Source organism: Oncorhynchus nerka, linkage group LG9b (genome assembly GCF_034236695.1).
Source record: "Oncorhynchus nerka isolate Pitt River linkage group LG9b, Oner_Uvic_2.0, whole genome shotgun sequence".
Classification (NCBI taxonomy): Eukaryota; Metazoa; Chordata; class Actinopteri; order Salmoniformes; family Salmonidae; genus Oncorhynchus; species Oncorhynchus nerka.
The window spans coordinates 45,454,004-45,466,503 of NC_088424.1; the positions used below are offsets into that span (position 1 = coordinate 45,454,004).

Here is a 12,500-nt window from a genome sequence, read left to right on the forward strand (position 1 = left end):
ATTGACTGACCGACACATATTGACTGCGCTAGCACACACACGGACACACATGGACACACACACACAGGCACCTAGCCTACGTGTGTGTGGGTGTGTCACTGATATCCTTTAGTGTTACTTAACGCATTAGGTCCAAATCAAATGTTATTGGTCACATACACACGTTTAGCAGATGTTATTGTGAGTGTAGTGAAATGTTTGTGCTTCTAGTTCCCGACAGTGCAGTAATATCTAACAAATAATATAACAATTCCACAACACTTACCTACCTAATACACACAAATCTAAAAGGGTTGAATGAGAATATGTACATATAAATATATGGATGAGCGATGGTACAGAACGGCATCGGCAAGATGCAGTAGATGGTATTGAGTACAGTATACACATATGAGATGAGTAATGTAGGATATGTAAACATGATTAAAGTGGCATTATTTTTAAAGTGTCTCCTGATCCATTTGTTAGTGTCCAGTGATTGGGTCTCCATGTAGGCAGAAGCCTCTCTGGGCTAGTGATGGCTGTTTGGCAGTCTGACGGCCTTGAGATAGAAGCTGTTCTTCAGTCTCTCGGTCCCAGCGTAGCAGGTAGAGCGAACCCTTTACCCAAACAGCCATCAGAAGCCCCATGTGACTTCCCCAGACAGCCCAGATCACTGAGTCAGGCAGTAAAAAAAGTAATTCTGTGATTCCGATTACAGTAATTGCACTTTTCCTCTATAAAAGTTAAAAGGTTTTCTGAAAATTCACAAATTTTCTCTCTCTGGTCTCCTCCAGTCTCTCTTTATAGTTGATGAGGGAGCACAGAGAGACAACGTAGAAGGACTGTAAAAACACCAGGTTTATATAGACTGTTAAATGCTCCTCCGTGATTAGGATATTAAACCGTTGATTAGTTAGAGAAACGGCATTAAGGCAAATATCACAGTGAGAGAATACGAGAGGAAGACTGCAGGTTTGATAGAGCTAAACACACACACACACACACACAGTGTGTGTCTGAGTGTGTGTCTGAGTGTGTGTCTGTGTGTGTGTCTGTGTGTGTGTCTGAGTGTGTGTGTGCGCTCGCTGCAGTTCCAAAGCTTCAGGTTTGTTCCGGTCCATCTTGTGTGTCAGTGTTTTCTGTTTCCGGTTTGTTCCGGTCATATAAATGTTTTGATACGTTGTGCCCTACTGAACATGACCCAGGTATGACCACTGACACACGGGGCCCTGTTCAGTTCTGGTTCCTCTGTTTGTTTCTCTGGGTTTGTGTGTGTTTGGCAAAGTGCTTTATGGTGACAGACACAATACCTTCTTAAAAAAAAAAAATAACCTTTCTCCATTTTAGACATCAGTGTTGATGGAAAATACATTTATTCAATGTTTCTGAATTGGCATCAAACTAGACACTGTAGGTGGATGGAGAAAGGTGTGTGTGTGTGCCAAGCTTAAGCAAATAAGTGTGTGTGTGTGTTTGTGTGTCGATGCATTCTTGTCTAAGGGGGTGGCGTTTTTTGGATACATGAAGTAAGGCGAACGTGTCGCTCACACACACACACAGTCTGCGTGGTCGACCTCTAACCCTTGACCCCTAACCTCTAACCCATGACCATATGTTGCTTCTCTCAGGAGGCCACCATCACTGGTCTGCACTCCGAGACCACCTACTCTGTTACCGTGGCAGCCTACACAACCAAGGGAGACGGGGCGCGTAGCAAAGCTAAAGTCATCACCACCACCGGAGCAGGTGAGATACCGTTACTGGCCACTAGGGGGAGATACCGTTAGTGGCCACTAGGGGGAGATACCGTTAGTGGCCACTAGGGGGAGATACCGTTAGTGGCCACTAGGGGGTGATACCGTTAGTGGCCACTAGGGGGGATATACTGTTACTGGCCACGAGGGGAGATACCATTAGTGGCCACTAGGGGGGATATACCGTTACTGGCCACTAGGGGGGATACCGTTACTGGCCACTAGGGGGAGATACCGTTACTGGCCACTAGGGGGGAATACCGTTAGTGGCCACTAGGGGGGATATACCGTTACTGGCCACTAGGGGGATACCATTACTGGCCACTAGGGGCGAGATACCGTTAGTGGCCACTAGGGGGAGATATCGTTACTGGCCACTAGGGGGGGATACTGTTACTGGCCACTAGGGGATACCGTTACTGGCCACTAGGGGGAGATACCGTTACTCGCCACTAGGGGATACCGTTACTGGCCACTGGGGGGAGATACCGTTACTGGCCACTAGGGGAGAGATACCGTTACTGGCCACTGGGGGAGATACCGTTACTGGCCACTGGGGGAGATACCGTTACTGGCCACTAGGGGGTACCGTTAGTGGCCACTGGGGGAGATACCGTTACTGGCCACTAGGGGGATACCGTTACTGGCCACTAGAGGGGGGAGATACCGTTTAGTGGCCACTGGGGGGGGGGAGATACCGTTACTGGCCACTAGGGAGGAGGGGACATACCGTTACTGGCCACTAGGGAAGCAGGAGGAGAACTCAGATGTTCTGCAGAGAGAATGGGCCAAATTGAACAATAATGTATGGCTGAGGGGTCGGCCTGTGTGATGTATTAAGCTTACCTCATATATCTTCTCTTACCCCCCCCCCAGTCCCGGGTCGCCCCACCATGATGATCAGCACCACTAACAGTGACACCGCCCTGATCCAGTGGCAGCCTCCTAAAGACATGGTGGGAGAAATGATGGGCTACCTGCTGCAGTACAGACTCCGAGAGGACACGGTAGATATCTTTTACCATCCTGTATTCATGAAGCATCTCCAGAGTTGCTGATCTAGGATCAGTTTAGGCCCTTTAGATCATAATGAATATGATAACATGGGTAAGGGAGGACCTGATTCTAGACCAGCGCACAGAGACAATTTCTGAATACGGTCCTAGGACCACTTTGGAAATAAATGTTTTTAAAGGGGAAGTTTCGGGATTTTGAACTTGATGTTTATGGCTCCAACTTCCTCACCGTGAAAGTAGCCTATAGGCCAGGAGGAACTGTAATCGTTGGTTCGGGGTTCAACTTCCCCTTTAATTACTGCTTTCAGTACTATTCTCTGAGATCAAAGGCACATGATATTGATATACGGCGCCTTCGGAAAGTATTCAGACCCCTTGACTTTTCCCATATTTTGTTATGTTACAGCCTAATACTGAAATTATTTTAATTTTTGTTTTTTTCCCCTCACCAATCTACACACAATACCCCATAATGACACCACAATACCCCATAATGACATCACAATACCCCATAATGACACCACAATACCCCATAATGACATCACAATACCCCATAATGACACCACACTACCCCATAATGACACCACAATACCCCATAATGACATCACAATACCCCATAATGACACCACAATACCCCATAATGACACCACAATACCCCATAATGACACCACAATACCCCATAATGACACCACAATACCCCATAATGACATCACAATACCCCATAATGACACCACACTACCCCATAATGACACCACAATACCCCATAATGACACCACAATACCCCATAATGACACCACAATACCCCATAATGACGCCACAATACCCCATAATGACACCACAATACCCCATAATGACACCACAATACCCCATAATGACACCACAATACCCCATAATGACATCACAATACCCCATAATGACACCACAATACCCCATAATGACATCACAATACCCCATAATGACATCACAATACCCCATAATGACATCACAATACCCCATAATGACACCACAATACCCCATAATGACATCACAATACCCCATAATGACGCCACAATACCCCATAATGACCCCACAATACCCCATAATGACATCACAATACCCCATAATGACAAAGCAAAAACATACAGTGCCTTGCGAAAGTATTCGGCCCCCTTGAACTTTGCGACCTTCTGCCACATTTCAGGCTTCAAACATAAAGATATAAAACTGTATTTTTTTGTGAAGAATCAACAACAAGTGGGACACAATCATGAAGTGGAACGACATTTATTGGATATTTCAAACTTTTTTAACAAATCAAAAACTGAAAAATTGGGCGTGCAAAATTATTCAGCCCCCTTAAGTTAATATTTATTTATTTGGTCTGACAGGTGTGTGCCTTTCCAAATCATGTCCAATCAATTGAATTTACCACAGGAGGACTCCAATCCAGTTGTAGAAACATCTCAAGGATGATCAATAGAAACAGGATGCACCTGATCTCAATTTCGAGTCTCATTGCAAAGGGTCTGAATACTTTGAATACTGAAGGCATTTCAGTTTTTTATTTTTAATAAACTGCAAAAAAAATATCAAAACCTGTTTTCGCTTTGTCATTATGGGGTATTGTGATGTCATTATGGGGTATTGTGGCGTCATTATGGGGTATTGTGGCGTCATTATGGGGTATTGTGGCGTCATTATGGGGTATTGTGGTGTCATTATGGGGTATTGTGATGTCATTATGGGGTACTGTGGTGTCATTATGGGGTATTGTGGTGTCATTATGGGGTATTGTGATGTCATTATGGGGTATTGTGATGTCATTATGGGGTATTGTGTGTAGATTGCTGAGGATTTTTATTGTGAAAATGTGAAATAAAGTCAAGTGGTCTGAGTATTTTCCCGAAGACACTGTGTATTATTTACTGCCCAAAAATGAAAATCCACTTGAATTGATTCCAGGCGTACACCTCACGGGAATTCAAACGGACGGTCGACCACCACACCGTCACCGGACTGCTCAAGGGCGCCACCTACGTGTTCCGTCTGAGTGCGTTGAACCGCGCCGGTACCGGAGAGGCCTACGTCAAGGAGATCAGCACGCAAGAAGACGTGCCCAGCGGATACCCCTTAAAACTCTGCGTGACAGGGTGCGTACCTGCCTGTGTGTGTGTGTGTCTGCGTGTGTGTGTGTGTGTCTGTCTGCGTGTGTGTGTGTCTGCGTGTGTGTGTGTGTGTGCGTGTGTGTCTGCGTGTGTGTGTGTGTGTGTGCGCATGTGTGCGTTTGTGTGTGTCTGCGTGTGTGTGTGTGTGTGTGTCTGCGTGTGTGTGTGTGTGTGTGCATGTGTGTGTGTCTGCGTGTGTGTGTCTGCGTGTGCGTGTGTGTGTGTGTGTCTGCGTGTATGTCTGCGTGTGTGTGTGTGTGTGTGTGTGTCTGCGTGTGTGTGTCTGCGTGTGCGTGTGTGTGTGTGTGTCTGCGTGTGTGTCTGCGTGTGTGTGTGTGTGTGTCTGCTCTCCGTGAGTAGATGTGAGTGCTGCAGCTCTGTGCCAAAACATGGCTATCTACTTTACAGAACTTGGCACAGTTGTTGTAACTGCCATCTTTAATGCAGTCGAAGGTCCGCTGAAGTTTTGGACACTTCTGGTACAAAATGACCTTTAAGTCCTGCTCTGTTTCAGTCATCATGGTCAGTCCGGCTGTGTCCTTGCATCAACAAACTTTTTGAAATATTTGCGCTCTTTACGACGATTACAATTACGTATTTATTGATTTATTGTGTGTGTGTGTTTGTGCGTGTGTGTGTGTGTGATACCAATATCCGCTAGAAAGAATCCTCCTTCTATATCTTAGTCTGTGAATAATGAAGGGGGGGGGGTTTAAACAAAGTCCCGTCTCGTAGGACTAGATTGCCGACAGCCAATAGGCAGCGTGCACCTACTAACACACACTAGCGTTTTTAGGTTGACCACGTCGACCACCCAGCTGGCGTGGGATCCCCCAGCGCTGTCTGAGAGGAACGGGAAGATATTGCAGTATGTTGTGGTGTACAGAGACATCAACAGCCACACCAACAGCACCAACAGGTACTATTCACTATTGATCCATTGATTGATTGATTGATTGATTACAGTATATGCTCATTTAAAGCAGTTTTACCCCCACATTTTTTTTAACTAGGCAAGTCAGTTAAGAACACATTCTTATTTTCAATGACGGCCTGGGAACAGTGGGTTAACTGCCTGTTCAGGGGCAGAACGACAGATTTGTACCTTGTCAGCTAAGGGGTTTGAACTTGCAACCTTCCGGTTACTAGTCCAACGCTCTAACCACTAGGCTACCCTGCCGCCTCTACACTCCAACCACTAGACTACCCTGCCGCCTCTACACTCTAACCACTAGGCTACCCTGCCGCCTCTACACTCTAACCACTAGGCTACCCTGCCACCCCTACACTCTAACCACTAGGCTACCCTGCCGCCCCTACACTCTAACCACTAGGCTACCCTGCCGCCCCTACACTCTAACCACTAGGCTACCCTGCCGCCTCTACACTCTAACCACTAGGCTACCTGCCTCCTCTACACTCTAACCACTAGGCTACCCTGCCACCTCTACACTCTAACCACTAGGCTACCCTGCCGCCTCTACACTCTAACCACTAGACTACCCTGCCGCCTCTACACTCTAAACACTAGGCTACCCTGCCGCCTCTACACTCTAACCACTAGGCTACCCTGCCGCCTCTACACTCTAACCACTAGACTACCCTGCCACCTCTACACTCTAACCACTAGACTACCCTGCCACCTCTACACTCTAACCACTAGACTACCCTGCCGCCTCTACACTCTAACCACTAGGCTACCCTGCCGCCTCTACACTCTAACCACTAGACTACCCTGTCGCCTCTACACTCTAACCACTAGGCTACCTAGTTCTGTAAACCACCCCTACTATCTTCTGTATACCACGCCTACTATCTTCTGTACACCACCCCTACTATCTTCTGTACACCACCCCTACTATCTTCTGTATACCACCCCTACTATCTTCTGTATACCACCCCTACTATCTTCTGTACACCACCCCTACTATCTTCTGTATACCACCCCTACTATCTTCTGTACACCACCCCTACTATCTTCTGAACACCACCCCTACTATCTTCTGTATACCACCCCTACTATCTTCTGTATACCACCCCTACTATCTTCTGAACACCACCCCTACTATCTTCTGTATACCACCCCTACTATCTTCTGAACACCACCCCTACTATCTTCTGTATACCACCCCTACTATCTTATGTATACCACCCCTACTATCTTCTGAACACCACCCCTACTATCTTCTGTATACCACCTCTACTATCTTCTGTATACCACCCCTACTATCTTCTGTATACCACCCCTACTATCTTCTGTATACCACCCCTACTATCTTCTGAACACCACCCCTACTATCTTCTGTATACCACCCCTACTATCTTCTGTATACCACCCCTACTATCTTCTGTATACCACCCCTACTATATTCTGTATACCACCCTACTATCTTCTGTATACCACCCCTACTATCTTCTGTATACCACCCCTACTATCTTCTGTATACCACCCCTACTATCTTCTGTATACCACCCCTACTATCTTCTGAACACCACCCCTACTATCTTCTGTATACCACCCTACTATCTTCTGTATACCACCCCTACTATCTTCTGTATACCACCCCTACTATCTTCTGTATACCACCCCTACTATCTTCTGTATACCACACCTACTATCTTCTGAACACCACCCCTACTATCTTCTGTATACCACCCTACTATCTTCTGTATACCACCCCTACTATCTTCTGTATACCACCCCTACTATCTTCTGAACACCACCCCTACTATCTTCTGTATACCACCCCTACTATCTTCTGAACACCACCCCTACTATCTTCTGTATACCACCCCTACTATCTTCTGTATACCACCCCTACTATCTTCTGAACACCACCCCTACTATCTTCTGTATACCACCCCTACTATCTTCTGAACACCACCCCTACTATCTTCTGAACACCACCCCTACTATCTTCTGAACACCACCCCTACTATCTTATGTATACCACCCCTACTATCTTCTGAACACCACCCCTACTATCTTCTGTATACCACCCCTACTATCTTCTGTATACCACCCCTACTATCTTCGAACACCACCCCTACTATCTTCTGTATACCACCCCTACTATCTTCTGTATACCACCCCTACTATCTTCTGTATACCACCCTACTATCTTCTGTATACCACCCCTACTATCTTCTGTATACCACCCCTACTATCTTCTGTATACCACCCCTACTATCTTCTGTATACCACCCCTACTATCTTCTGAACACCACCCCTACTATCTTCTGTATACCACCCCTACTATCTTCTGTATACCACCCCTACTATCTTCTGTATACCACCCCTACTATCTTCTGTATACCACCCCTACTATCTTCTGTACACCACCCCTACTATCTTCTGTATACCACCCCTACTATCTTCTGTATACCACCCCTACTATCTTCTGTATACCACCCCTACTATCTTCTGTATACCACCCCTACTATCTTCTGTACACCACCCCTACTATCTTCTGTATACCACCCCTACTATCTTCTGTATACCACCCCTACTATCTTCTGTATACCACCCCTACTATCTTCTGTATACCACCCCTACTATCTTCTGTATACCACCCCTACTATCTTCTGTCCCCCTGTCCAATGTTATTGTCCTACATTGCTTTGTATGTTATTGGTTCTGTCCTGTCCCCCTGTCCTGTCCCCCTGTCCTGTCCCCTGTCCTGTCCCCCTGTCCTACATCGCTCCGTATGTTATTGGTTCTGTCCTGTCCCCCTGTCCTGTCCCCTGTCCTGTCCCCTGTCCTGTCCCCCTGTTCTGTCCCCTGTCCTGTCCCCCTGTCCTACATCGCTCTGTATGTTATTGGTTCTGTCCTGTCCTGTCCCCTGTCCTGTCCCCCTGTCTGTGTGAAAATAGGCTCTGAAAAATGAAATTGGTATCTTGTCTTAACAGGACGATGGACACACACATGACCATCCAGGGCCTGAAACATGACACCACCTATGACATCAGAGTCCAGGCGTTCACCAGTAAAGGAGGGGGACCCTTCAGTCCTAGTATACAGAGCAGGACAACATCTACGTCACCTGGTGAGAGACACACAGGGCACACACACACACACACACTCTTAACACATCCATGTAATCACACTGACATGCACATAATGTATAGAGTGGAGACTTGTCTTCTTAAACCCATCCTGCCCTCTCCACCCCACAGTACCCCTCTCCTGCCCTCTCCTCTCCTCTCCTCTCCCCTCCTCTCCTGCCCTCTCCTCTCCACCCCACAGTACCCCTCTCCTGCCCTCTCCTCTCCACCCCACAGTACCCCTCTCCTGCCCTCTCCTCTCCACCCCACAGTACCCCTCTCCTGCCCTCTCCTCTCCACCCCACAGTACCCCTCTCCTGCCCTCTCCACCCCACAGTACCCCTCTCCTGCCCTCTCCTCTCCACCCCACAGTACCCTCTCCTGCCCTCTCCTCTCCACCCCACAGTACCCCTCTCCTGCCCTCTCCTCTCCACCCCACAGTACCCCTCTCCTGCCCTCCTCTCCTCACCTCTCCTCTCCTCTCCTGCCCTCTCCTCTCCACCCCACAGTACCCCTCTCCTGCCCTCCTCTCCTCACCTCTCCCTCTCCTGCCCTCTCCTCTCCTCTCCTGCCCTCTCCTCTCCCCTCCTCTCCTGCCCCTCTCCTCTCCTGCCCTGCCCTCTCCCCTCCTCCCCTCCTCTCCTCTCCCCCTCCCCTCCTCTCCTCCCTCTCCTCTCCCCCTCCCCTCCTCTCCTCTCCTCTCCCTCTCCCCTCCTCCCTCTCCTCCCCTCCTCTCCTCTCCCTCCTCTCCTCTCCTCCCTCCTCCTCCTCTCCTCCTCCTCCCCTCCTCTCCCCTCCTCCCCTCCCTCTCCTCTCCTCTCCTCTCCTCTCCTCCTCCTCTCCTCTCCTCTCCTCCCCCTCCTCCTCTCCCCTCCTCTCCTCTCCTCTCATCTCCTCTCCCCTCCCCTCCTCTCCTCTCCTCTCCCCAGTACCTTATTGATTAACAGAGCGTGTGTCTCATTGTAAGATACATTCACACTGTACTTCACGCTCCAGTCCTCTCACGCACCTCATTACCCATGGGCTGGTGTCCTCATGCGTTTCACCTCATACATGTTGGATAGATGATTTATTTATCACCAGATGTGAATATTTGAAGCCTCAGTAATCTCCTCCTACTGCAGTGTGCATGTCATGGTAATCACTGTGAACCTGGTGTGTTGTTGAATATTTGTAATCAAATGTAATAAAGAAAAGTGTTTAAAGTTGTCAGGTCCAGACAGTAATAATCTAAACTCGATATTTTACCCTCTCTCCCCCCTCTACCCTCCCCCCTCCTCCCCCTCCTCCCTCTCCCCCCTCTCCCCCTCCCCCAGCGTTTGCCACAAGCTTCGGCGTCAAAGCCGTCATGAAAACATCAGTCCTGCTCACGTGGGAAGTGCCAGAAAACTACAAGTCCCAAGTGCCTTTCAAGGTAAAAGTCTGCCTGTCTGTCTGCCTGCCTGTCTGTCTGTCTGTCTGTCTGTCTGTCTGTCTGTCTGTCTGTCTGTCTGTCTGTCTGTCTGTCTGTCTCTCTATGTTTCTGTCTGTCTGTCTGTCTGTGTCTTCCTAACACTAACCACTATTTGACCGTGTGTGTGTGTGTGTGTGTGTGTGTGTGTGGTGTGTGTTGTGTCTCTCTCCAGATCCTGTATAACCAGCAGAGTGTGGAGGTACAGGGCAACCTGAAGAGGAAGTTGATCACCCGACTACAGCCTGATACAGACTACAGCTTTGTGTTGATGTCCAGAGGAAACACAGCCGGTGGTCTTCAGCAGCAGGTGTCCATCAGGACGACCCCTGACCTCCTGAAGACTAAACCTGTCCTCTACTCTACTCAGCACAACCAGGAGGGGAAGCTCACTATAGACCTGCCTAAAGTACAGCCTACTAGTCAAGTCAGGTTAGTATCATCTAACTATAGCTACAACTAACACTACTATAGACCTGCCTAAAGTACAGCCTACTAGTCAAGTCAGGTTAGTATGACATCGAACCATGAAAACACATACTCTTTGTAGAAAACAAACAGGAAGTAGCCCAAACTCTTACTAGACATCAAACAGGAAGTAGCCCAAACTCCTACTAGACATCAAACAGGAAGTAGCCCAAACTCTTTGTAGACAACAAACAGGAAGTAGCCCAAACTCTTACTAGACATCAAACAGGAAGTAGCCCAAACTCTTTGTAGAAAACAAACAGGAAGTAGCCCAAACTCTTACTAGACATCAAACAGGAACTAGTAGGCCAAACTCTTTGTAGACAGCAAACAGGAAGTAGCCCAAACTCTTTGTAGACAGCAAACAGGAAGTAGCCCAAACTCTTTGTAGACAGCAAACAGGAAGTAGCCCAAACTCTTTGTAAACAGCAAACAGGAAGTAGCCCAAACTCTTTGTAAAAAGCAAACAGGAAGTAGCCCAAACTCTTTGTAAAAAGCAAACAGGAAGTAACCCAAACTCTTTGTAGAAAGCAAACAGGAAGTATCCCAAACTCTTTGTAGAAAGCAAACAGGAAGTAGCCCAAACTCTTTGTAGAAAGCAAACAGGAAGTACAAGATCCTTGTGCCATCTGCAAAGTCCATTCCTCTACTGCAGCACGAGCAAATTGCCAATACCTTTTTTTTACCTTCTTTTGCTATCGGGGACATTTTGGTCAAATTACCTCAAAATGACCCAAATGAAGAACTCAGAACGTCCAAATGGTTCCCTATTTCCCCCATAGGACTCTGGTTAAAAGTAGTGCACTATGTAGGGAATAGGGTGCCCTTTGGAAGGCAGCCCCAGGAGTGACTGGTTACAGCTGGAAGATCCTTCCTCTGACACTGCTATCCCAGTCGCCAGGGCAACCGAGGTCAGAGCCGGGAACAGCGTCCTGATTGGTAAAAAGATTACTGTGCTGTGGAGCACGGTTGAGACTTAACACACACACACACACACCTACGCGCACACACACACACACCACACACACACACACACATTGTGATGCTCAGTTCAGATTGACAGTGTAACTGCAGCTGGTTATTGAGTAGTAGGTATCTTGTTAGATATGTCTTCAACCACTGAGATGAACAGAAAGATGGATCACACGGTGGGAGCATAGAGGATAAGGCAGGGAGAGGAGAGAGGAGAGGGGAGGGGAGGGAGGAGAGGGGAGGGAGAGGGGAGGAGAGGGAGGGGAGGAGAGGGGAGGGGGGAGGAGAGGGGAGGGGAGGGGAGGGGAGGGGAGGAGAGGAGAGGAGAGGAGAGGAGAGGGGAGGAGAGGGGAGGGGAGGGGAGGAGAGGAGAGGGGAGGGGAGAGAGGGGAGGGGAGGAGAGGAGAGGGGAGGGGAGAGAGGAGAGGGGAGGGAGGAGAGGAGAGGGGAGGGGAGGAGAGGGAGAGGGGGGAGAGGAGAGGGGAGGGGAGGAGATGGGAGGGGAGGAGAGGGGAGGGGAGGAGAGGGGAGGGGAGAGGGAGAGGGGAGGAGAGGGGAGGAGAGGGAGGAGAGGGGAGGGAGAGGGGAGGAGAGGGGAGGAGAGGAGAGGGGAGGAGAGGAGAGGGAGGGGGGAGGAGAGGGGAGGGGAGAGAGGGGAGGAGAGGGGAGG

At 48.6% G+C, this 12,500-nt stretch overlaps 1 protein-coding gene across 5 annotated transcripts in view; it reads left to right on the top strand.

Moving 5' to 3' along the window:
* Window positions 1-12,500, top strand: part of LOC115124740 (receptor-type tyrosine-protein phosphatase F) — a 460,456-nt gene that overhangs the window by 349,344 nt on the left and 98,612 nt on the right. For all 5 annotated transcript variants that reach the window (XM_065013771.1, XM_065013769.1, XM_065013773.1 and 2 more), the window contains 7 exons: window positions 1,611-1,728; window positions 2,613-2,743; window positions 4,694-4,881; window positions 5,693-5,815; window positions 8,806-8,942; window positions 10,257-10,354; window positions 10,566-10,822. In XM_065013771.1, the coding sequence (XP_064869843.1) occupies window positions 1,611-1,728; window positions 2,613-2,743; window positions 4,694-4,881; window positions 5,693-5,815; window positions 8,806-8,942; window positions 10,257-10,354; window positions 10,566-10,822 (1,052 nt within the window). The remainder of the gene's footprint in view (window positions 1-1,610; window positions 1,729-2,612; window positions 2,744-4,693; window positions 4,882-5,692; window positions 5,816-8,805; window positions 8,943-10,256; window positions 10,355-10,565; window positions 10,823-12,500) is intronic.